Raw genomic sequence first — 27,412 nt, 5'->3', positions numbered from 1 at the left:
TATGAATAATTTAGTTATTTTGTAACGTTTTTCAAAATACAAAGTAAAATCATTATAATAAATAGCCATTTAATATTTAACAAAATTTTAACAAAGTGTTAAGACATAAATATATGAATTTATAGTAATAGATAGTATTTTAAGGTACTTATTTCATTTTGTGTACAAATTAAATATTTGAAAACTAAATATTTACAATTTGTAATTGCTGTGATTTATTCTTATATGTGAGAAAACTTTTATTTAATTTAAATTCAAATAAATAAAACTAGGTTAGGTTGATAGGATCCAATCCGAAGAAATACACCTAGGCCACTATTGGAACTATTGTGCGCTCCTTTTCATGAAAAAACTTTTCACTGAATGTATTATTTTTCAATGTTCAGAAACTCAGTTTCCTGAACGTAATTCCTAAGAATTTTCCGATCGGTGTTAGTCAGGAATGTTATTTCTGGAATAACATCACTTCCAAGATACTTGAATCTAACTTCGACGAATTCCTGAAAGAGGCAAAGAAAGAGCTCCAGAGTTTCTATATGCTCTACACTCGTCTGAATCCGCACCTCCAATTTTCTATAAATGTGTTCGTATTCCACTATTCCAAGAGGCCTTATGGGATTCTCTCACACATATTTATACCCTCCACCACCATCAGTGGTGATAGAGGGTATATATAAGTTTGTCGTTCCATGTGTAACACCAAGAAATATTCATCTAAGACCCAACAAAGTATATATAATCTGGGTCCTTATGAAATTCCGTCTGTCTGTGTAAAACACGCTCACGTTAAAACTAAGTAAAGGAAATCAACCAAATTTACCCAAAATATTTATTGTTATCCTAAGCAGTTTGGTATTGAAAATCAGCAAAATAGGTTCACAACGTAAAAAGTTATGAGTAAAAATTTCAGACCACCTCGAAAAAAATTCCTTTTTTCCTAATTCTTTTGAAGTTTTCTCAGAAACTACCAAAGATATTTCGATGAATTTTGTCATACATTATTTTTTTAGGGCAGTGATCAATTATGTTCAAAATCTTTACAGTCGATCCAATATTTCCTATAGCCCCCATACAAAGGTATATATTCCCGAAAATTAGGTTATCGTTAAAAACTCCCTCAAATATATCGGTATTAACACAAAATTTTGTACATTCAAATATAATATAAACAGAAATCATAATATCAACGTAGACCTCAGTCGGTCCACAATTGATCATAGCTCCCATATAAGGTCTACTTCCGAAAATCACCTAAACGCACATATTTCATTGATGAATAAAGCTATTGTGATAAAATTCGAGCTGAATATGTCTTGTGTACATACAAATCATTCTACCAAATTTTTTACGGATCGGTCCATTATTGGTCATAGCTCCCATATAAGGCCCACTTCCGAAAATCATTTAAAAGCTCATATTTCATTGTCAAATAAAGCTATTTTGATAAAATTCGACACAAATATGTCTAGTCTAAATATAAATCACTCTACGAAACTTTTTCCGGATAGGCCTATAATTGGTCATAGCTCCCATATAAGGTCGACTTCCGAAAATCACCTAAACGCATATATTTCATTGAATTATAAAGCTATCTTGATAAAATTCGACACAAATATGTTTTGCCTAAACATGAATCACTCTACGAAATTTTTTCTGGATAGGCCCATAATTGGCCATAGCTCCCATATAAGGTCCACTTTCGAAAATCATTTAAACGCATATATTTCATTGAATTCTAAAGCTATCGGGATAAAATTCGACTTGACTATGTTTTGTGTACGTACAAATCATTTTACAAAATAATTTTTTACGTATCGGTCCATTATTGGTCATAACTCCCATATAAGGCCCACTTACGAAAATTACTTAAAAGCACATATTTCATTATCAAATAAAGCTATCTTGATAAAATTCGACACAAACATGTTTTGCTCAAATATGAATCACTCTGCGAAATTTTTCCCGAATAGGCCCATAATTGGTCATAGTTCCCATATAAGGTCCACTTCCGAAAATCACTTACACGCATATATTTCATTGAATTCTAAAGCTGTAGGAATAAAATTCGACTTGAATAAGTTTTGTGTACAAATCATTTTACCACTTTTTTCTCGGATCGGTCCATTATTGGTCATAGCTCGCATATAAGGTCCACTTCTAAGAATCACTTAAACGCACATATTTCATTGTGAAATAAAGTTATCTTGAGAAAATTCGACACTTATATGTTTTTTCTTTACATAAATCACTCTACGAAATTATTTCCGGATAGGCCTTTAATTGCTCATAGTTCCTATATAAAGTCCACTTCCTAAAATCGCCTAAACGCGCATATTTCATTGATTAATAAGGTTAACTTTTGAAAATCACTTAATACCGCTTAATTCGTTATTAAATTATTATATCCGGATAAAATTCGACATGAGTATGTTCTGTGTATAGATAAATCATTCTAAATTTTTCTGGACCTAATCAAAATTAGTTCGGAAAAAATTTTAGCGAGTTATCTAAAAATTAGATAGTTAGATGGGTTTCAATAAAAAGTAGCTTGCTGGTGGAGGGTATTTAAGATTCGGCATAGTCGAATATAGCACTCTAACTTGTTTTAATTTAGCTTTTGTTGCGTCGAAAGGTTTTGCGTTCGTCAGGTTAACTACCTCAAGCTCCCTTCCCTGTAAAGCAATTACATTCGCCATTTCATTGCCGACTACTCCCGAGTGGCCTGGTACCCATATGATGTATACCTTACCTCTGGGAGAATATTCAGTTAAATCTTTCTTACAATACAATACGGTCTTAGATTTAATTCTATCACTTGATATCGCCCTAATTGCCTTCTGGCTGTCAGTAAATATATTAAGTCCTGTGGACGCCATTCTAATCCAATTTACACATTCCGTTGTTGCTCGGACTTCTGCCTGGAAGCTTGTGTTATGATTAGGTAAACAATGGTATACATATTTCTGTTTCTGGGTTTTCAATAAGAACCCCAGGTTCACTTTGTCCATCAATTTAAAACTATCCGTGTAGCAAGGGATTCCTACTGGTATTTGCTGTAATGTTCCGCTTGGCCAAGACATTCTATCTGGGATCAGCGTTTTAAAGTTTCCAACGATATGCGATCAGACACGTCCGATGATTGTGTTTGACCTTCCAATGTGTCCAGTATACATTGGTGATGTGTCCTAACAGCTAACCGCTTTTGACCAGCGCGTCTAAAGTAAAAAGCCTTTCTGAAGTAAGCGCCGCCTCATTAAATATTTTTCAATGGGTGGAATATCAAGCAACGCACAGTGATATAGGAAAAAAAAAGAGGGAAATAATAACTTCTAAACGGTTAATCCGATTTTAATGAAATTTGGTATGCACAAAGAGGAGGTGTTGTCGAGTTTAGGTTTTGAATTTGGACCTTATAGGCCAACCAGGGGCCCGGCGGGGGTCCTCAAATTAGGACACCTCGGCTATGTTAAATTTTTAAAACGATCCTATTTCTTCATTTGAGTTCCGATTTAAAAAAAAAATCGTATATAGAATCTCCTCATCGCAGTCGCAGTAAATTATCTCTTATAGTTTAGGAGATATTCGCATTTGAAAATTAAAATTTTAAAATTTTTACCGTCCTTACTTTAGTTTTTTGATAATAGCGGGTCCAAATATTCCCGATTTTAGCCATATTTTTTTATTCGCTTAACAACAAGTTTATATATCAAGCAGTGAAAGAATTATGTAAAAATCATGACTGAGTCCAAAGTTATAGGCATTTTAATTTAAAAAATTAAAAAAAGGCGATTTTTTGCCATTTTTTTTTTTTGGGAAAAAAGTATCTTTTTCTTTTTAAGTTATCTAAAAAGTTTCTAAGAAGATGTATATAGAATTTATACTTTTTGGAAAGCAGACTTTACATAAAATACGATAAATGAAACAAAACCTAAAAATTTTTGATACCGAGGGGACCAGGTCCATCCAAAAAAAAACCCTATTTTTTATGGAAAATTCAATTTTGAGCAAAAATTCTCAAATCGCATAGTCGATATCAAATGATAGTGGCCTGTTTTATATGACCCAATATGTTCTTAATCATTTTGTAACGGGTTTCGATAACCCCGCCCCTGGTATGGATATAATAGGCAAAAAACCAAAAAATCCCATTTTTGGGATTTTTTAAAACTTTTTTGGGAATTCCGGGATTTCTAATAAGAAAATTCAAAATTTTTATTTAATTTTGGATTTTGAGTAAAAACGTCTACCTAACTGTAAAATTTCATCAAAAAATATTCATAAATAAAATTTTTATTGCAATTTGAAAAATTTGTATCTTCGCAAAAACTGAATAAAAAACATTTTTTAATTTTTTTTAAAAAAGTATTCCGCGAATTTTTTAATGTTCAAAAATTATATACAGTTTTGAGAAGTAGAAAAAATTACCTTTCCATTGATATATAATATGCCTACCTAATGTTTTTTAAGTGACAAATTAATTAAGGAAAACTCAACATCTTTTAGAAAATTTACCTACCACTATTATTTTCATCCATAAGGTTAACTCTTAAATTTGTTACATATATTAAAAATAAATAATAGTGCTAGGTAAATTTTCTAAAAGATGTTGAGTTTATTTATGAATATTTTTTGTTACCGAAGTTACCGAATTATTTCCCTCTTTTTTTTGTCCTGCAACGTTTCCAGAGCCTTGGTTGAAGTATTATACATGGAACCACTTACACCCAAGCAGCATGTACGCTGAACTTCCTGTAGGAGTTTGATATTACACTTTTTGTCCAAAGCAGTCCACCAGATTAGTGAAGCATAAGCTAGAATTGGACTAATTACACTTTTATAAAGCCAATTTGTCATAGTGGGACTAAGACCCAATTTCATGCCTATAGTTCTTCTTCATATCGCCCAGCACCGATGTGATTTGTTGTGTGTTGTCTCCATTTTTATTTCCGGTCAAGGATTACCCCTTAGTACTTAACTTTGTCTGTGACCGGTATCTTCTTGCATAGGAAGCACGGTTCAGTATACGTAGAAATTTTTGTCTTTCTTGTGAAAAGACAGATTTCCGTCTTTGCCGGGTTAACATTAAGGCTTCTCGGTTGAGCCCAGCTCAAGGCCGTATTCATAGCCTCCTCGACTCTTCTCACAAGTAATTTGGATCATTTCCCTTTAAAAGTATTACATAGCAGACAGGTCTAATTCTTTTCTCCGTTAGGGTCCTTAGGAGGCTATTAATCGTGGTAAACGAGAGTAAAGATGAAAAGTGTCATCCTGTGGTATACCGCGAAATACCATTTTCCTGATTGCTATATCATTCATCTCGCAGCTTATCCATCTGTTCCTTAGCATGTAGTTAATCCAGTTACGGAGCACCCGGTCGACATAATACTGGTCTAGGGATTGGATAAGAGTATCTGTGTGCACGTTTTTGAAAGCGCCTTTGATGTAAATGCATACCGCCAGTATATACAGTTTGCTATTGAAAGATTCACCTATGTAGTGGACAACTTCGTTTAAAGGTTTTAAGTGAAAAATACTAATTTCTTTCCATTTATAAAATTTACAAAATACTGGTTAAACTGGAATTATTACAAATTGGTCCAATATTTCACCTAGCCTCTTTACTCTAATCTAGTCTATTGTAGAAGTTATTGTCCAGTCTACAGTGGAGACTGAGTTTATAATCAAGATTATAGAATATATAGTTCAGTCGAGCTATTATCGAATCTATAGTCGAGACTATAGCTTAAGAATATTATAGAAATTCTAGATCATTATAGAAATGAAAACAAAATGGTCCATCAAGTCTACACATCGAAATACACAAAATAGATATATACATATTCAGATTTAATTTTAGCTTCGCTTGTAGAAGTTTTCCCGTTAGACGTCCTTGTGATTTGCTTAATAAAGAGTTGTTGAGCATTGTTTGTATTTATATGTCAGCGTTTTTTGTTCTGCTAACAACTGTTAATTAAATTTCTAACATTAACATTTTTATTGTTTAAAATAAAAATATTTTTTTTGCAGTAATCTTTAATATTCTCAGTAATTAAAATTAATGCTTATATGAACTTATTGTTTTAAAAAAACTCATTATTTAAATTTCAAAAATTGTTTATTATGCGTTGACAAGTTAAATAAATTATTAAATAACAAGGTCCCAAAGAAAGCAAAATTTCTTTATAAAAAAATAAACTGAATTTTGAAACTCTAATCTTAAATTCTAAATATAATTAATGAGGATGTACTAGCTAAATAAATTCACGTGCAGTTTTAATTACATTCTACTATTTTAAGTAAATATTTTGTATCCTCTACCAAAATATAAAAGAGTTGTGGAAATATATAGACTGGAACATACACAGAAACATACATACTACATATGTATTGACTTAACTTTTCTCATAATATATGGATTTTTTTCTTTTGTAGGTTATTGGATTTTTGGTGCACAATTTTGTGATACATGGGTTGCCTTTGATGTAATGTGTTCAACGGCGTCCATATTAAATTTATGTGCAATATCCTTAGATCGTTATATACACATAAAAGATCCACTGAGGTAAGTCTGCATATAATCTGTTACATATACTAATATATACATACGTTGTATTAGTACATACATATTTTATATACAAATTTATATATTTATTTTAACTCATATAATCACTAAATCATTAAATCTCTGAAAATATACAATATATAAAAGAATAAACTAAAAATATTCATAAAATACTATTAAGGACGTTGCAAATGATGGTGGCTTCAACATGATGATGTTGACAACAGTGATGATGATGGGGTGGTGGTTGATAAAATATTGGTCATTTACAGAAATTTCATGTATTTTTTTTTTTTGTTCTTGTTGTTATGCCCTACACCACTATAGTGAGAAGGGTATTATACGTATTGGTCCTACACCCATCCTGAAGTATATCAATCGGCTCAGAGTCACTTTCTGAGTCGATTAAGCTATGTCCGTCCGTCTGTCAGTCTGTGTGTCCATGTAAACCTTGTGCTCATGCTTTATTATTAGAAAAATAATCCACATTTTTAACATATTCACTGGTCTAGGCTATCATATGGTCGGCCATTCCCGACTATACATTTTTATTTGATTTATTATTCGTTCTTATATTGTATTTATAATTGTGTCATCTGCATATGGTCCGTAATGATAATATAATAATGATGATGACTATAATGATGGTTTTTAGTAATGGGAGCGATACTGTTGTTGTTTACACATAAATCATTTTATATACTTTAAGTATCTAAAATTGAATGAAGCTGGTAAAATAGATATAATATGTAAACATATAAACATATTAATATGTCATAACACCGTACAACAAAATGAGAAAAAAAAAATTAGTTAGTTAGTTAGTTAGTTAGTTAGTTAGTTAGTTAGTTAGTTAGTTAGTTAGTTAGTTAGTTAGTTAGTTAGTTAGTTAGTTAGTTAGTTAGTTAGTTAGTTAGTTAGTTAGTTAGTTAGTTAGTAGTTAGTTAGTTAGTTAGTTAGTAGTTAGTTAGTTAGTTAGTTAGTTAGTTAGTTGTTAGTTAGTTAGTTATTAGTTAGTTAGTTAGTTAGTTTAGTTAGTTAGTTAGTTAGTTCGTTTAGTTTAGTTAGTTAGTTAGTTCGTTAGTTTAGTTAGTTAGTTTTCGTTCGTTCGTTCGTTCGTTCGTTCGTTCGTTCGTTCGTTCTTTTCGTTCGTTCGTTAGTTCGTTCGTTCGTTCGTTCGTTCGTTCGTTTCGTTCGTTCGTTCGTTCGTTCGTTCGTTCGTTTTCGTTCGTTCGTTCGTTCGTTTCGTTCGTTCGTTCGTTCGTTCGTTCGTTCGTTCGTTCGTTCGTTCGTTCGTTCGTTGTTCGTTCGTTCGTTCGTTCGTTCTTCGTTCGTTCTTCGTTCGTTCGTTTCGTTTCGTTCGTTCGTTCGTTCGTTCGTTTTTCGTTCGTTCGTTCGTTCGTTCGTTCGTTCGTTCGTTCTTTCGTTCGTTTGTTCGTTTGTTTGTTTGTTTGAAAGAAGGAGTATGTATACAGCCATCTGGAGAAATACACCTATGCCTCCAACGGGCCTGTTGTGCGCTCCTTAACCAGTGCCTCAGGTGGGTATCGCACCCATCACCTCCGGTCTACCAGACTAGAACTCTAATCATTAGCCTACGGGAGGCCACATACCTTGATTTACTTTGATATTAATTTCAGTTTTTCCATTTACTATTACTTTTTAACATTATTCAAAGAAATTTATTTGAGTTTTTTGTATAGAAAAACATTTGTTTGCACCCAGCCATACAATGAAACCATTTTTCTCTGCCATCTGGTTTGCCTTAATCTTATATTTGTAACAATTATTATACGGTTTCAAACACATAAATATTCATACGTTGGCAAGTGCAATAAATTGTTTATTTATTTAAATATTTATGTTGGGGTTTTGCAATGATTTAAATTTAAATTGTATTTGGTCAACACAGTACTAAGCAACAGAGTGGTTTTCTTAGGGATTAGACCACTTAATGGCCAATGGTAGAAAAGTGGCCAAATACTTAGAGAATTTAAAAGGGATTTATTTATTTTTTATTTTTTGTTTGATTATTACATCCCTCTCCTTTTCTTATTATTTGTACGACAACAAAATATAACAACTCATTGTAGTCATTGTGTCATAAATTGTAAAAGGTATAATAAATCCTTTTTGATGTCATTTTCAAAGTCTTCTATTTACACAGAAAAAAACACATGCTGCTAAACAAATTACAAAGCCATGCTCACACGCACTCACACACACACCCATATTCATAAATATTTTATTTTTACAACACAGACACAAATACAGACATTAACACACTTACATTTTCGTAAAAAAATCCTGTGTTGAAAGGAGAAAAATGTAGAAAACTAAGAGGCAGACAATTTAGGATTTGGGTAAGAGGTACGATAAGGAATTCAAGCAAAAAATTACTAAAACTGAATTATGGCTTAGAAGTAAAAGGAAAATAGTTCTTCAAAGAGGAGCAGTAAATAAACAATTTTATAGATTTTGAGCATTAAATTGATTTAAAACTCACATGCTCACATAAAAATCCTATATATTATACGACCTAAAAAAGACAATGCTGAAAGTTAAAGAAAAGCACAATGAAATCTTTACTAATTTACACCTGAATAAACAGTGTTTATTTACCAACCCAAAGATTTCAATATTTACAATATGACAATCTTTGTCATCAAATTTATTGAGATTCCTTTTTTTTCCTTTTTTATGGACAATATAAAGTCAGGTGTTAAAAATACTCTAATATATGATTATCTACCTACACACATACATATATACAGAATTACACATGTACATATTAATTCACAATTCAATCAATAAAGTTTATTAGTAAATATGAGATATTTTTAGCTTTCCAATATCAAGTCATAGGAAAATTTATTTACGCAAACACGCAGTTAAAACAATATAAAAAGGATTTCCTTTTTTATTTCTATTTTCTCCCTTATGCATTCATAGACGGAAATGTTTAGCCTCAACTTATAGGAAATTTTATGAAATTAAATTCTATTTAAGGTTATATTTTTATCTTATAATTCTATTTAGAAAATTGTTGTTCAAAGCTGATGGTTGTTGGAATAAAGGAACTAATTAATCGAACTTGAAAGAGTTGACGGTAAAAACAATTGTTCTGTAGGGTCAATTATGGACCGATCCACATAAAATTTGGTAGAGAGTTTTTGGCTTGAAACTTACTTATGTAAAATTTCATCGCGATACTCGAAATTTTAAGCCAGTAATGAGAGTTAAAGTCATTTTCTGATGGGGATCTTATATGGGGGGTAGGGTCAATTATGAACCAATCCACATAAGCTGTGGAAGAGAGATTTTTTATAGCAAGACACTTACTTATGTCAAATTTTATCGTTATAGTCGTATTTTTAACCGAGTAATGAGCATTAAAGTCATTTTCTGAAGAGTCCTTATATGGGGGGTAGGGTCAATTATGGACTCATCCTCGCAGGGAGTTCTCTTAAAACTTATTTATGTTGAATTTCATCGCTATAGTTACACTTTTAAAACATATATGCCAGTTAAGGATGTTTTTCGGGGGTCCACTTGCATGGGGGCTATCCGAAAACGTGGACCGATATGGCTCATTTTCAATACTAAACAAACCTTACCTACTGAAAATATTTCAACCCTCTAGCTCATTCCGTTCGGACTCTGTCGTGTTTTTAACAGACAGACGGACATGGCTAGATCGTCTTAGAATTTAATAAAGACCCAGAATATATATACTTTTGAGGGTCTATGACGAATATTTCGATGTGTTACAAACGGAATGACAAAATTAATGTACCCCCCATCTTTTTTGATAGTGGGTATAAAAGAAAGACTCTACTCGAAAATCACTCTACACATACGATTCGTCAAGCTCTTACTTACGGGCTAAATAGGGTACCATATGATCAGACATGACCGACTGTACTTTTTTATCGATGTTTCTCAAATTTCATAGTTTAAAATTTATATGACAAATGTGATAACAAACGATTAGACTTTTGTCATTATTAAATAATATAATATCATATTTTTCGCTTCAAAATTCCAACTTTATATCTAAGTATATTTTGGTCAACTTTACACTGAGTTAAGCACCAACTATTACCATTTTCATGTCAAAATAATATAAACATTTTTGAAGAAATAATAATGTCTTGTTCGTGTCTAGAAGTATGATTACGTTTGCAGTATGTCTAAACCATATAAAATTGACTTGTACAATCAATAAAACTTTATGTAGCTTGCTCACGATTTAAAAAAAAATATATAATATTAATAAAAAAGAAGGAGAAAAGAACATTTAAAGTGAAAGCATGTCAATGTTTATATATTTAGAATGAATGTCAAAGTTGTCATAATAAAACTGATGTATCTTTTAATAAAAACAAAAAATAAAATAAGTAAGAGTGCCATATTCGGCTGTGCCGAATCTTATATACCCAACATGAAAAATCAAACGGATTTCGAAAGGTGACCCTATCTATACCTTATGATTATATTCTCTTGGTGTTTGTTACCAACTAATTCATTAGATTACTTTTATTATCGCAAATGAACGTAATAGTATTATTTCATCTTTTTATCTACTATGGACCAATACTCATAAAATATGATTTCAGTAAAACTTGTTATGTCGAATTTTGTTTCTATATTGGTATTTTTAAGCCAGTTATGGACGTTAAATTTATTTTCTGAGGATGACTTTATATGGACCGTAAAATCATTTATTAATGTTCTTGTATAGGGGCAAGGTGAATTTGTGGACCGATATTGCCCATTTTGAATACCAAAAAAAAACTTTCAAAATTTCAGCTCTCTAGCTCTTTTCGTTTGGACAGATAGACACGCATACAGACAGACAGGCGGAAGTACATTCATAGCTAGATTTGAATCTAATAAGGATCCAGAATATATATACTTTTTATGGGTCATAGACCAATATTTCGACTTGTTACAAACGGAATGACAAAGTCAATATACCCCAATGTCTTTTGATGGTGAGAATAAGAAAATAAAAAGTGATATGTTATGATGATGCTTTAAACATGAAGATAAAAGGAAGTTTAATGTCGTACTTTTTTTATTACGAAAAATATATTTTTTATTAAAAAATTCCTATTGATTAGTTTTTTTAAATATATTTTGATGTAAGAACAGACAGAATGACATAATTTAAACTATTTAAGCGTTATGCAATTTGACAATTATGAAAAATGTTTTTTTTTATAAATTTTCATAGTGAAGGTAGGAAGTTGATTTCTTTTAGAAAATGTATTGTTTTATGAAATCTTAGAGATCACGATTTCGAAGCAGGGCTGATCCTCTTGTTTCCCAAGTTCACTTGGGACGTAAAATTATTGTGTAGATTATACAAACTTTGGTTCCTTTAAGCATGCAATACATCCAACACCCGCGTCCAAATTAGTTAGTTAGTTAGTTAGTTAGTTAGTTAGTTAGTTAGTTAGTTAGTTAGTTAGTTAGTTAGTTTAGTTAGTAGTTAGTTGTTAGTTAGTTAGTTTCAGTTAGTTAGTTAGTTCGTTAGTTAGTTAGATTAGTTAGTTACGTTAGTTAGTTAGTGAGTTAGTTTAGTTTAGTTAGTTAGTTAGTTAGTTCGTTAGTTAGTTAGTTAGTTAGTTAGTTCGTTAGTTAGTTCGTTAGTTAGTTCGGTCGTTCAGTTACGTTCGTTTAGTTACGTAGTTATGTTAGTTCGTTAGTTAGTTCGTTCGTTAGTTAGTAGTTAGTTCGTTTAGTTAGTTCGTTCGTTCGTTAGTAGTTAGTGTTCGTTAGTTAGTTTAGTTAGTTTAGTTAGTGTAGTATAGTTAGTTAGTTAGTTAGTTAGTTATTCCTTACGAATATAAATCAATGACAAACAAATAAAATTACCGAAACTAGGCTTCCTATGTATAAACATTTGCGGTGTCAAAGTTTAAAGGAAAGCGAAAAATTTTACAGAAATGGAACTAGCCCGTGTAAATTGTGCCTTTTCTGTCCCTTTCTGTAGAAAATTCTAAATTTAATGAAAATGTTTCAGGCCTATCAACTAAATGTCATAGTAATTTGTTTTGTCTTTAAAAAAATTAAATTTCATTACCAAAAGTCCTGTTAAAATATTCAACATTTATTTGCATTCTAATGTATTCAACAGCATTATTTTATATGAATTGCTGTCATTTGACTTTGACAAAATTTATTTATTTGATTGTCAAATGTTTTAAAAGCGTTTCGGTAAAACCCTGAAACAAAAAAAAAACACAAAAATAATTTTACACCATGTCTACCTCTAGCAGCAGAATATTTATGCTGTCTATTACAAAATGACAAAAAAATGGAATAAATTAAAACAGTTTTTAATAGTGAAAATCCAATGTAAAAAAATGTTCGGACTTTCTTTAAAAAAAGGTGAGTAATCTACGGTTATAAAATCTTATCATTTAACATGGTCCTTTTTATGGTACTGCTGCTGGCGGCTTAAACTGGGAAAAAATAATTATTTTGTTATTTTGGGCATTAAATTAAGGACAAATTTTTCTTTCCTCCTCTGCCTTAGAGTATATGGCACAGCATTTACTATGTGACTGTTGGCAGTGGTTGTTATGCCGAGAATATTAAATCCTTTTGTTTTAATTGCTTTAAACTGTCTAAAAAATTTAAGGACTACGAAAGGACTTTTATACAAATTTTCATTACATTTCATGCCATTAAATATATATTTTTATTGCTTTAAATTAATTCTAAATGTTTTGTGACATGATCTCATAAAAATTATATAAAATTTATGTTTTTGATTCAATTAAAAAACAGATTAAATTTTTGCCATGTTAGAATGAAAACATTATTTTTTTTTGTTGCTTGCTTTATTTTGTTTTTTTGTTAATTTTAAATTCTATATTAAAAATTGTATAAGAATTTTTTTATTTAGTTTTTTTTAATAGTATTTTTTATTTTGTTAAACAGCACATATGAGACTATTTTGTGTCGTTTTTATTTCATTTTCTATGTTTTTATTTATTTTTTTCTGTTGTCTTTACGTCACTTAAAGTGCATAATTTACACATAAAAATACATAAATTTTAACCAGTCATTGCTAAATAAAATGAAACCTCAACGAGTACAAATAAAAGTTCATTTTTAAAAATATGGGCAATTCCATAGCAAAAGTTTAGTTTTTTCAAAAATTATTATGCTAAAATTTAACAATTTGTTCCATCAACTATAGGTATATTATGTGGTTCGATCCAATTTGTGTTCTTTTATATAGACTACTAACGGGTCTTTAGTTTTCACAGATTGGGTTTTTAAATTGACTGATCTCAAAATAAGCACTTAAGTATATGATAATATGTAACTCATTAGTAGAGTATCTTAAAGTAATGCAAACGGTATAAAGTAATCATGAAAAGTTAGTTGTTGTGTAAGTACAAGTCATTACCAAGTTTTTGCTGAGTAATAAATATCTCTAGGCTGATGATATAAGTAGTTCTGATAAATTTTCTTAATTTTTAAGATTTTTTTAAACTTCAATATTATTTGTCCTTATGGAAACTGTCACAATATTAAACAACTCCACACACTCATAAATGTACAAATAAATTAACAAAAAAAATAAATAAATAAATAAACACATAGTGAACACAACGAATAAGAACGAAGAGAGTCATAAAATGTTATAACAACTCATAAACAAAAGAAAAAACAGGAAAAAGTTTTGTCACTCACAAAAAACTACGTTAATTTAAAATGTACACACCAACGTGAATGTATGTGTAACCAACACCATACCAAGCATATCCATTACAATACCAGTGCATGTACTGAAGAAGTAAAATATCCATTTATAAATAAACAAACGACGTATATGTGGTTTATATACATAGATATGTACAGATGTATATAGGTATGCAGTATATATAAATGCATTTAAACAAAATAGAAAAATATAGTTGATCATGAACGACTATATGTTATCCTACACCTGCTATAAGAAGGTGGTATATTATGCACCGATTCCCACATAATTTAGATTAAAGATTTCCTTATAAACATATCAATTACAAAATCGTTATTAATTTGAAATCTATAAAGCTTAGAAGGGGGATCAATTATGTACCAAACTATAGAGAATTTGATAGAGAAATTTTAGATTTTAGAAACTTTAGAAGATTTTATAACAATACCAATGATGGTATAACAGTTTATATAAAACTTATTTGTGTAGAATTTCAAATGAATATAAAATTAATATTCTAAGAAGGAACTGGTATAATGTCTGGCCTTAAATGTTACCTGTTTTTACTTCACAGTATGATTTCTAACTTGTGCCATTATGACTTATTACTCTGTGTGTACATTTTTAAGTCATGAAAATATAACAAAATACTGATATCAATACGTGATAAAAACCGAAAAATTTAAACCCGTGTGTCGTAGTTTTGCCCAAAGTCATGCACTCTTTTATGAGCCCCCAAAGATTTGTGGCCCCGATGTCATTTTTGCAAAAAAGTGATTGATTTACTCTCTGAGGCAAAGTTGTAGCACCTGTCAAGAAATAATACACTGCTTTTATTCTCATCGCAACTGGGTGTTGGGTATTACTGGGTATAATAATACTTTGTAGGATCTAAGCACTTATCGACGAAAGGTTTTGGTATTTTTGTGTGCTTTCCGTCACTTTGCTCGAACAGGTAGTCCATCTCAGTTTAAAATCTACCACACTTTTAGACACCTTTTTTGTGCTCTTCAATTTCTTTTACAAGAACCCAATATCTCTCCACTGGCCCTAGCTCCGGGCAGTTTGGAGGATTTGCCTCTCATGGTACAAATACCACATTACTGTTCTTGTACCACTCAAGGGCTTGTTCAGCACAGTGACAGGATGCCAATAAGGCCAAAAATAAGTGGACACATTATGAAGTCTTATGAATGAAAACAGCATTTTTTGTAAACATTCCTTGATATAAATTTCGGTATTTATAGAGTCCGTTGTAACAAATGATTGGCTTCTTTTGCGCAACTGCATATTGCTTGCCATACCAAGAACTTTTTGGGAAATATTGTCTGCTTTTGGGTCCTAAACTTTTCTTCAACATTCCAACGAGCATCATCAACATAAAATTTTTGACCAGAAAATTGCGAAAAATCTGTCAAAACATACGTTTCGTCATCCATTAAAATTTAACTTTAATTTCCGTGCTCGGTTTTTTGCCTCTAAATTTATAGCAGCGTTACTGTCAGGAACTTTTTGAACCTTATATGTTTTTAAACCTGCATTAGCTTTAACTTTTCGTACCAATAGTCCGAGCACTGAGCTCACCGGCTGCTTTCCTACCGGATGTGTTGGGAGCTCTGTTGAAAATGCTTTCTATTTTTTGGCTTTAAAACATCATGTGGACCATTCCTTCTACCTGAGCCAGGTTTTCTATCAACGGAAAAGTTCTCCCGGTACTGTTTAATAACTTTGAAAACAGTTTGAAGGCAAACCTTTGAATGCTTGGCCAACATTTTGTAGGACCAAGTTGGGTTTTGTTGAAAATATTTAAACATTTTAGTACGCACTTTTTTCTGGTCACTCATTTTAATCAGATTAACAACAAATTAATATAATTGACATTAAACATAATAACTGACATGTTTTACAACGGTAACTTGATCAAACAAAATCGAATAATACTTGGGTTAAAAGTTTTAATGAATCGCAGAATGTAAGAAATGTTAAATAGACAGAAATCGTTTAATTCCCCTGCTAGTACCAAAAGTCTTCTTGCAGGAACAAATAGCCATATTGGCCTTGTTTATTATATATACTCGTAGGTTCCAGAATAGTTCACAAGAATAGAACACCAAGATACATATTTACAATGTATTGTTAGCTTAACTACGTTGAACTTAGTTTATCTAAGTTTTTTTGAGACAGCAATAATTTTGAATCAATAGTCCTACAAAGTTGTAGCTCTTGTCAAATAGAATAAAACATCGTCTTCATTTCATGCGGATAGTTTCACATTTTAAAAATAACGCTGCTGTTTTTAATGATACCTGTACGTATACGTGTTAATTTTTTCTTGATATTAAAAATATTAAGTATACGCCTAATTTAGTGAAACACTTGAAATATTTTTGTAACACTAAATAATCGATTTTTATACCCACCATCAAAATAGATGGGGGGTATATTGATTTTGTCATTCCGTTTGTAACACATCGAAATATTGGTCATAGACCCATAAAAGTATATATATTTCGGGTCCTTATTAAATTCTAAGACGATCTAGCCATGTCCGTCCGTCTGTCCGTCCGTCCGTCCGTCCGTCTGTCTGTTGAAATCACGATAGGGACCACACGAGAGGAGCTAGACAGTTGAAATTTTGCATAAATATTCTCTATTGTTAAGGTTTGTTTGGTATTGAAAATGGGCAATATCGGTCCACTTTTTCGGATAGCCCCCATACAAGCGGACCTCCAAAAAACAGCTTTAATGGGCATAACTGCTTTAGAAGTACAAGTATATCGATGAAATTCGACATAAATATGTTTCATATGAGCCAAAATCTTTCTACCAAATTTTTTGAGGATCGGTCCATAAATGACCGTGCCCCCCATATAAGGTCCCCTTCTGAAAATTACTTTAACACTCATCACTGGTCCCAAAATGCAAGTATAACGATGAAATTCGGTATAAGTATGTTTCTTAGGAACCAAAATCTCTCTACTAATTTTTTTTAGGATCGGCCCATAAATGACCCTACCCCCCATATAAGGTCCCCTTTAGAAAATGACTTTAACACTAATTACTGGCCTAAAAATTCGAGTATAGCGATAAAATTCAGTATAAGTAAGTTTCTTACGAACCAAAACCTTTTAACCAATTTTTTGAGGATCGGCCCATAAATGACACTACCCCCCATATAAGGTCCCCTTCTGAAAATGACTTTAACACTCATTACTGGCCCCAAAATGCAAGTATAGCGATGAAATTTCACAGAAGTAAGTTTTATACGAGCCAAAATCTCTCCACCAAATTTTATGTGGATCGGTCCATAATTGACCCTACAACAACGCCCAAACCCCCCCCCCCCCCAAATAAGGTCCCCTTCCGAAAATGACTTTAACGCTCATTATTGGCTAAAAAATACGAATATAGCAATAAAATTTTACTCAATTAAGTTCCTCTCGAGCCAACATCTTTTTAATAACTTTTATGTGGATTGGTCCATAATTGGCCCTACTCCCCCTATTAGGTCCACTTCAGGAAATAGCTTAAGCGCTCATTACTGTCTTAAAAATACGAGTAAAGCGATGAAATGCTACACACGTAAGTTTCTTACGAGCCAAAACCTCCGTACCAATTTTTTTGGATCGGCCCATAAATGACCCTTCCCCCATATAAGGTCTCCCTCTGCAAATAACTACAATGCTCATTACTGGCTTAAAAATATGAATGCGACGAAAATTGACGCACATAAGTTTAATGCGTGCCAAAATCACTCCACCAAATTTAGGGAGGATCTGTCCATAATTTACCCTACCGCTCATATAAGGTCCCTTCAGAAAATTACTTAAACGATCATTACTGGCTTAAAAATATGAGTTATGAAATACGGTTATGAAATTCGCTCCGAATTTCATGCGGAATGTGTCGGTAATTCACAAAAGGTTCCCTTCAGGAAAGAGTTTTGGTTAATAAAATACGAGTGTTCCTTAGTTCAAATAATTGACTTAAGCCATATTCCAAATATCACCCTTTTACGGCATACGGTTTGATGGTGGGTATATGAGATTCGGCACAGCCGAATATAACACTCTTACTTGTTTAAGTTTTATTTTAACATGAAGTTTTTTTGATTTTAGTAAAAACACTTCTTTGCAAAACAGAAATTCATATTCTACATTCAGTCGATAAAGCGCACATACTTACTATAAAGTTTTTAAATTTAAGGGGTACAAGTTATAATAATATTAAAAATGCGGCATGGTGCATTTGTATATCACAGGAGACATTAACCCTCAAAATAACTAATTCATTTGAAGTAACTATTCGCCCAGAAAACTGCGAAATAGTCCAGATCTTGCCCCGTACGATTGTTAATTCACTCGATCAATTTAGAACTTTTTCCTTAGAAAGCTATTCACCAATTCGTTCTTGACTTTAAAAATTAGCAATTATTTGTTACCAGAAAGATGGGAAAACCTCATAGTCAATTATGGTTAATGCTTTCAATCTTAACTCAGATATGAAGAACGAAATATAATAATATCTTTACCATATTTTAAAAGTTCACTTTTTCAGTTTTCTCATATACCCTTTATATACTCTAAGTACATTGGTACATTTCTGTTTAATCCCATTGTGATACCCAGGGGATTGCAGTGTGGATTGTTATTATGTCCAAATGACTAATAAAAATTAAGAACCAATTCGTTGCTCGCATCGTAGCATATATCTCTAAATGATACTACAGTAGTCAGGTAGCCTAATGGGTTATTTTATGCTTTATCGTCGCAACTACGGCTGGGGTATTGCTGGGTATAATAATCCTTTGTCAGGATTTCAGCACAGAAATCGGTTAATTCCCCTGCTAGTACCTACATTCTTCTTGCAGGAACAAATAGCCACATTGGCCTTGTTTATTTTATTATATTAAGGTTTCAGAATAATTCACCAGAATTGAACACTAAGATATTTAGCATGACCTGTTAGCGATCTCCGTCGTTTATGGACGGATTGCTGATAAGCAAAATTTGGAAAAACCCCAAAAACAACATCCTTAGTTGAATGTTTTTATAGCCTACACCTTCGTGAGAAGGGTATATAACAGTTTGTCATTCCGTTTGTAATTTCCACAATATAATTTTCCGACTCTATAACGTATATGTATTCAGGATCCTTATAGATAGCGGAGCCATGTCCGAATGTATGTCTATTGAAATGAATTTTCTGAAGATCTCAAATATCTTCGGGATCCAAATCTTCAATAATTCTATCAGACATGCTTTCGAGAGGTTTCCTATTTAAAATCTGCAATCCGTCCATAAATAACGGATATATAAGCAAAAATTGAAAAAAAAAAATCAACAACAACATACGTATGTGTGGTTTTTGTTGGTTTTTTGTATGTTTTGTTTGGCGTTAGATGTTGTTGCTCTATGTTTTGTTATTGCTAAAGTAACGGTAGAGTTGGAAAATATGTATAAAATAAATTGAAATGTTATAAAATTAAACTTATTTCAAACGCACTATGGTGAAAGGTGTATAAGATTCGGCAAAGGCGAATATTGAACTCAAACTTGTTTCTTTATTTTCTCAGTAGTTTTATTTTCTCAGTATTCGATGAAATTATTGTGTGTTTGTATATGATTGTGTCTTAAATGTTTGCTGAGATAACAATTTACTTTAACAAACAACACCGTTGCCAATTTTTGTAGACTCATTGCACATTTGACGATTTCTGTAAGGGTAATTAAAATTGCTGAAAAGAAATCTGAAAATTTGTATTTAATAGATGATTAAAAAATATTTACAGATTGAAGGCAAAGAGATTTCAACAGATATTTTAGTAATAAATTAAATTTGTTAGGGATCCAATATTTACTTTAATTGAAGCTTAAAAGTGGTAAAACTATTTCTATATGTTTATTTTCTTCAAATATTCTTAAATTTGTTCAAATTAAAAAAACTACTGCAATATGACAATTTTTGTTGAGTTAGCACTTCAACACTAATACCTTTTACAATTTAGTTTTTCTCATTTCCATTATCAATTTTTTCCTATTGTCTATTTTAACTTTCAAACCTCTTATAAACCGGATTACTTACTTTGATCCTTACAAATTGTTTGGAATTTTATCATCCTCCTCAATATGACAGACAATTTGTCGATAACACTTCTCTTCAGTTTTATTTATTTCTATACAATAAATTTTTAAAACATACATTTTTCTTTTGCACCTAACATATAAAAATAAATTCACTACTTTATCTACAAGTAAGTGTCGGCATGAGTGAAGGAATCTTTGTATACCGGAACGACTATTTACTTTCTAACTACTTCCGGTTGAAATTTAATTAAATGTCTAAGTAATTTCATACATGTCTTATACTATTTTATTCAACAAACGTTTCCTGTTGTTTGTATTTTACCACTATTATGCACACATCCAAAGCACATACTCATCACCATCATGTGAAACACTTGAAAGTTGTTAGAGAAAAAAAGTAAATGAAAGTATAAATAAACTTGTAAAATTCCACTCAAAATTGATCGACATCGTTGTTTAGTTGAAGTTATTGGCAGCAATTTTCTGAATGCGAAAGTAATTGTTTCGTTAAATAATTCATGGTAGAAGGTAATAACAATGTGTTTAAAATGGTTGAAATTTAAAATCTAATGTTATTTAATAGTTTAATAAAAAGCACTTAAATTTGCTGGTATTATGGATAATTTAAGTAATTTTAACTGAGTGAACTGTATAACTGAACTATCGTCAAAAAACATATGCAGCTTCCATATCTGCACTGCCAAATGATTAATGAATTTGAAAGTGTTTATATAACACATTATTAGTAAGACCTTAATAAACTACTTCTATGTAATACAGATGATATGTAGTAGTCATTGAAAAGTATATTTTTATGTAAGTAATTACAATTGAAAGACATTACCAAGTTTTTGCTGGGATAATACCAATTCAGGTGGAAATATGTTACCAATCGCAGCCGCAGGCTTGCTTCCATGCAAGTTCCACGAAAATTCTGTATTATATGGGTACCAAAACTCTCACAAATACTCCGTAATGAAAAATTAATACAGAGAATGTTACATGAGGAATTTAAACTCACGAGTACAAGGAAGGCAAAATTTGAAGAACATTTACTGTGTTAAACTGTGAAACACTTTATTTGTTATGGTCAGGTCCAAATATCTTGGGAGTATTCTGAACTTTGAATTTATTTCATATCAACATTTTCTCTGTAAAGAAGCATTCAATAAGTCCATAAACGGCCTAGTGGCATTTCATAGTATCAGTGACCTAATCATCTTTTATGTAGACCTAATTTTTATTCCAAATTTTGTAATTGAATGTTACAAAGAAAGTGATATCCTGGAAATGTATGTAGTAATGTCTTGTACTTGCTCAACAATATATTCTACAATGAATATTTCCCCTCGGGGGCATGTTACATTGATGAAACCCCCATCTTGGTGTTATTGCAATCCAGGGGAAAAGAGGTGCTACCAATACCTTTAGTCTTCCGGTACTATAAAAAGGTGGTTTCACTTTCTCAGCCTTTCTTTGGAATGATTTGACTTGGGGTCGAATCAGGGAGCGATAGCCCAAAATTCAGAGTTAAGGACTTTGACTTGTCCCGATTATTGGAGATGTCCCTTGTTGGTTAAAAAGCATGATACACGGTAAATTTTATAATTCAGACAACTTATACCATGCAGGCTAGTGACTATGGGACTAAAAGTTGGAAATAATTTGGTGTTAGGTCCATCCGTATACCTAGACTGAATGTGTCGAATGAATGAGACGTGAGCTTGCTTGAATGGTAATGAATGCGATATACATGTTACCATTGAATTTTTCTTTCTTGTTCAGATATGTTTAGGGTTTACTCTGTGCACACCAGATTTAGTACAGTGTGTTCTCTGTGAGCAAGAACAATTCCTGTGCTTAGTCGTATTTCGGTCCACCGATTACGTCTCTAGGTGCTGTTGCCACATCAATAGAGACCATCTCATCTTCGTGGTTGTAAATGGAAGTGATGTTTTTGCATGTCGGAAGTTAAGTAACGGCGCAGCAATGGTCAGAGATTAGGTAGCTCATAATAGCATCGTCCTGTGGTTGTAAAAGTACCATCGTTAAATAGGCCAACACGGCAGGTGTTCACGTAAAATACTTCGACTTCTCTTCAATGACTACTACCTACAAACCGTGTGGCCTCCGGTAGGTTAGTGGTTAGTATTCTAGTCTGGTATACCGTAGGTTGTGAGTTCGATTCTCAGCTGAGGCACTGGGTAAGAAGCGCACAATAGGTTCGATGGAGGCCTAGGTTTATTTCTTCGGATTTGATGTATATACATCCTCCTTTCAAACTAACTAACTAACTAACTAACTAACTAACTAACTAACTAACTAACTAACTAACTAACTAACTAACTAACTAACTAACTAACTAACTAACTAACTAACTAACTAACTAACTAACTAACTAACTAACTAACTAACTAACTAACTAACTAACTAACTAACTAACTAACTAACTAACTAACTAACTAACTAACTAACTAACTACTAACTAACTAACTAACTAACTAACTAACTAACTAACTAACTAACTAACTAACTAACTAACTAACTAACTAACTAACTAACTAACTAACTAACTAACTAACTAACTAACTAACTAACTAACTAACTAACTAACTAACTAACTAACTAACTAACTAACTAACTAACTAACTAACTAACTACTAACTAACTACTAACTAACTAACTAACTAACTAACTAACTAACTAACTAACTAACTAACTAACTAACTAACTAACTAACTAACTAACTAACTAACTAACTAACTAACTAACTAACTAACTAACTAACTAACTAACTAACTAACTAACTAACTAACTAACTAACTAACTAACTAACTACTAACTAACTAACTAACTAACTAACTAACTAACTAACTAACTACTAACTAACTAACTAACTAACTAACTACTAACTAACTAACTAACTAACTAACTAACTAACTAACTACTAACTAACTAACTAACTAACTAACTAACTAACTAACTAACTAACTAACTAACTAACTAACTAACTAACTAACTAACTAACTAACTAACTAACTAACTAACTAACTAACTAACTAACTAACTAACTAACTACTAACTAACTAACTAACTAACTAACTAACTAACTAAACTAACTAACTAACTAACTAACTAACTAACTAACTAACTAACTAACTAACTAACTAACTAACTAACTAACTAACTAACTAACTAACTAACTAACTAACTAACTAACTAACTAACTAACTAACTAACTAACTAACTAACTAACTAACTAACTAACTAACTAACTAACTAACCTACATACCGTCCATGTAAAATGGAAACAAGTTAGAGTGCTATATTCGGCTATGCCGAATCTTAAATACCCTCCACCAGCAAACTACTTTTTATTGAAACCCATCTAACTATCTAATTTTTAGATAACTTGCCAAAATTTTTGTCGAACTAATTTTGATTAGGTCCAAAAAAATGTATATTAATACGACAGTTCGAAAATATTTTAATAGAATGATGTAGATATACACAGAATATGGGAGATGTGACCAATTATGGACTGATTAGGAAACAATTTAGTATATAGATTTTTATGCAGAAAAAGATCAAGTCTAATTCTACTTCAATAGCTTTATTAATCAATGAAATATGTGAGTTTAGGTGACTTTAGGAAGTGGACTTTATATAGGAGCTATGAGCAATTAAGGGCCTATCCGGAAAAATTTCGCAGAGTGATTCATATGTGCACAAATCATATTTTATCAAGATATCTTTATATGATAATTAAATATGTGCGTTTAAGGGATTTTTTGAAGTGGACCTATTACCAAATATGGACCGATCCAGAAAAAATTTGGTACAATGTTTTATATGCCTATCCGCAAAAAATTTCGTAGAGTGATTTATGTAAAGACAAAACATATTTGTGTCGAATTTTCTCAAATTAACTTTATTTGACAATGAAATATGTGTGTTTAAGTGACTCTCAGAAGTGGACCTTATATGGAAGCTATGACCAATAATGGACCGATCCAAGAAAAAAGTGGTAGAATGATTCATATGTACACAAAACTTATTCAAGTCGAATTTTACCCCTATAGCTTTAGAATTCAATGAAATATATGCGTATAAGTGATTTTCGCAAGTGGACCTAATAAGGGAACTATGACCAATTATGGGCCTATTCGGGAAACATTTCGCAGAGTAATTCATATTTGGACAGAACATGTTTGTGTCGAATTTTATCAAGATAGCTTTATTTGATAATGAAATATGTGCTTTTAAGTGATTTTCGTAAGTGGACCTTATTTGGGAGTTATGACCAATAATAGACCGACCCGTAAAAAATTTATAAAATGATTTGTACGTACACAAAACATATTCAAGTCGAATATTATCCCAGTAGATTTAGAATTCAATGAAATATATGCGTTTAAGTGATTTTCGGAAGTGGACCTTATATGGGAGCTATGACCAATTATGGGCCTATCCGGAAAAAAAATCGTAGAATGATTAATGTTTAGGTAAAACATATTTGTGTCGAATTTTATCAATATAGCTTTACTTTTCATTGAAATATATGCTTTTAAGTGATTTTCGGAAGTGGGCCTTATATGGGATCTATGACCAATAAGGGACCGATCCGTAAAAAATTTTGTAGAATGATTTGTATGTATACAAAACAGATTTGTGTCGAATTTTATCCCGATAGCTTTATAATTCAATGAAATATATTCATTTACGTGATTTTCGGAAGTGGACCTTATATGGAAGCTATGACCAATTATGGACCTATCCGGAAAAAATTTCGTAGAGTGATTTATATTTCGACTAAACATATTTGTGTCGAATTTCATCAAAATAGCTGTAGTTGACAATGAAATATGAGCTTTTAAATGATTTTCGGAAGTGGGCCTTATATGGGAGTTATGACCAATAATGGACCGATCCGTAAAAAATTTGGTTGAATGATTTGTATGTACACAAAACATATCCAACTCGAATTTTATCACAATACCTTTATTCATCAATGAAATATGTGCGTTTAGGTGACTTTCGGAAGTGGACCTTATATGGGAGCTATGACCAATTGTGGACCGACTAAGATCTACGTTGACAGTATAATTTCTGTTCATATTATATTTACATGTACAAAATTTCGTGTTGATACCGATATATTTGAGGGAGTTATTAACGATAAACTAATTTCCGGGAATATATAACTTTGTATGGGGGCTATGGGAAATATTGGATCGATTGTAAAGATTTTTAATATAATTGATCACTACCCTAAAAAAATAATGTATGACAAAATTCATCGAAATATCTTTGGTAGTTTCTGAGAAAACTTCAAAAGAATTTTGAAAAAAACGTAATTTTTTTCGAGGTAGTCTGAAACTTTTACTCATAACTTTTTATGATGTGAACCGATTTTGCTCATTTTCAATACCAAACTGCTTATGATAATAGTAAATATTTTGGGTGAATTTGGTTTATTTCCTTTGCTTAGTTTTAACGTGAGCGTGTTTTACACAGACAGACAGACAGACAGACAGACGGACATAGCTAAATCGACTCAGAATTTGATAAGGACCCAGAATATATATACTTTGTTGGGTTTTAGATGAATATTTCTTGGTGTTACACACGGAACGACAAACTTATATATACCCTCTATCACCACTGATGGTGGTGGAGGGTATAAAAAAATATTTTTCTTTTGCAAAAACCTGTTTAACTTCATATTTGTAGGCGATCGGTTTAAGTACTTGCCTTACTCCCTATCTGTAAGCCAGCGCGATAAGTAATTGTCTACAATATCGTGTTAAAACAGTGATTTAAAATGATGTTGTGTAAACAAATTTTAGCATTTTAACCCCTCACTAACTAAGTTTTTGCTGGAATGTCATTACTAAACAACTTATAAGTAATGCAGACGGTATGAAGTATGTATGTATGTGCATATGTATGTACATATGTATGCTGTAATGAGTGTCTACGTTAAATTTATGAAATATGTAAATAAATTTAATTCAATTATTCTATGCATAATCCTAAATAATAACTTCCTGCTTATTTGTTTCCATTTTTCTACTTAGTTAATTTTTCCATGCAAAAGGACTCACATTCCTTGTTTGTGGAACACATCCGTTAATAATTGAATGTACATATGTACATTAGGGTGGCCCCAAAGTTGCCGAAAATGAAAATTTAGTTCATTCTGAAATACCATTTATCAAAATTTTTGACCTGACATCAATATATGGTGAGCTTTATCCTTTGATCCAGCCTTTTTTTAGGTCCTTTTTTAAGGTTTTTATGATTTTTATCATATTTCTTGTAAATAAACCATATGCAAATTTAGTGACATATAAAAGGTCTTTGGCAGACGAGTTCCTTTTACATAGAATTTTTGATGAATGTAATTAATTGAAATTATTCCAATATAAACCTCATATAATTGAACCGAACTGGTTTTTTCTGTTTTCCGAAATTCGATATGATTTGTATTTTATTTAAATATTTTAAACCCTATTTTCTCCCGGCTAGCAATATTTATCTAACGTACATAATATGTACATCCGTATACGCGCAATTTTATTACCTTTACATTGGTATATAACACTTTCATTCTATTTTAGATCAAATTTTTCCGTTTAACTAATATATGAAGACAATTTATCCTGAGCATCTACTCGTTTGTTATGCTTGCTTTTTTAATAATGGATTGATTGTATGTTGTTCTTTACATTATTTTACAATGTTTTGGTAGCGTACATAGGGGTCAATAAAATCAAATAAACTTCGATCTAGATTGAATTTTGAAAAACAGAGGATTATTATGTATTAATTTCAACGAATTATATTAAATTCATCTGTGTTAAAATACAAAAAATCTTGCTGTTACGCAAAATTTTCTGATATGAAAGCATCTCTTAAGGACCTTTCTAATGATACTAATATTTCATATCTTTCCTTTGGAAGAAATATGAAAAAAAATCATAAAAACCTCAAAAAAGTACCTTTTTATCCTTTGATCCAGCTCCCCAAATATTG

At 31.4% G+C, this 27,412-nt stretch overlaps 1 protein-coding gene across 2 annotated transcripts in view; it reads left to right on the top strand.

Moving 5' to 3' along the window:
* Window positions 1–27,412, top strand: part of LOC119612207 (dopamine receptor 1) — a 62,783-nt gene that overhangs the window by 20,450 nt on the left and 14,921 nt on the right. Inside the window, exons 1-2 of one of the 2 annotated variants that reach the window (XM_037967940.1) lie at window positions 6,232–6,296; window positions 6,433–6,562. In XM_037967940.1, the coding sequence (XP_037823868.1) occupies window positions 6,486–6,562 (77 nt within the window). In that variant the 5' untranslated portion in view covers window positions 6,232–6,296; window positions 6,433–6,485. Of the gene's footprint in view, window positions 1–6,231; window positions 6,297–6,432; window positions 6,563–27,412 lie in introns of those variants that run through there. The other variant, XM_037967939.1, reaches the window with a different exon arrangement.

The sequence above is a fragment of the Lucilia sericata genome, unplaced genomic scaffold, assembly GCF_015586225.1.
Source record: "Lucilia sericata isolate MDLA Ls3-8-SP2 unplaced genomic scaffold, ASM1558622v1 Contig001625F_arrow, whole genome shotgun sequence".
NCBI lineage: Eukaryota > Metazoa > Arthropoda > Insecta > Diptera > Calliphoridae > Lucilia > Lucilia sericata.
This window is presented reverse-complemented; position numbering and strand designations above follow the sequence as displayed.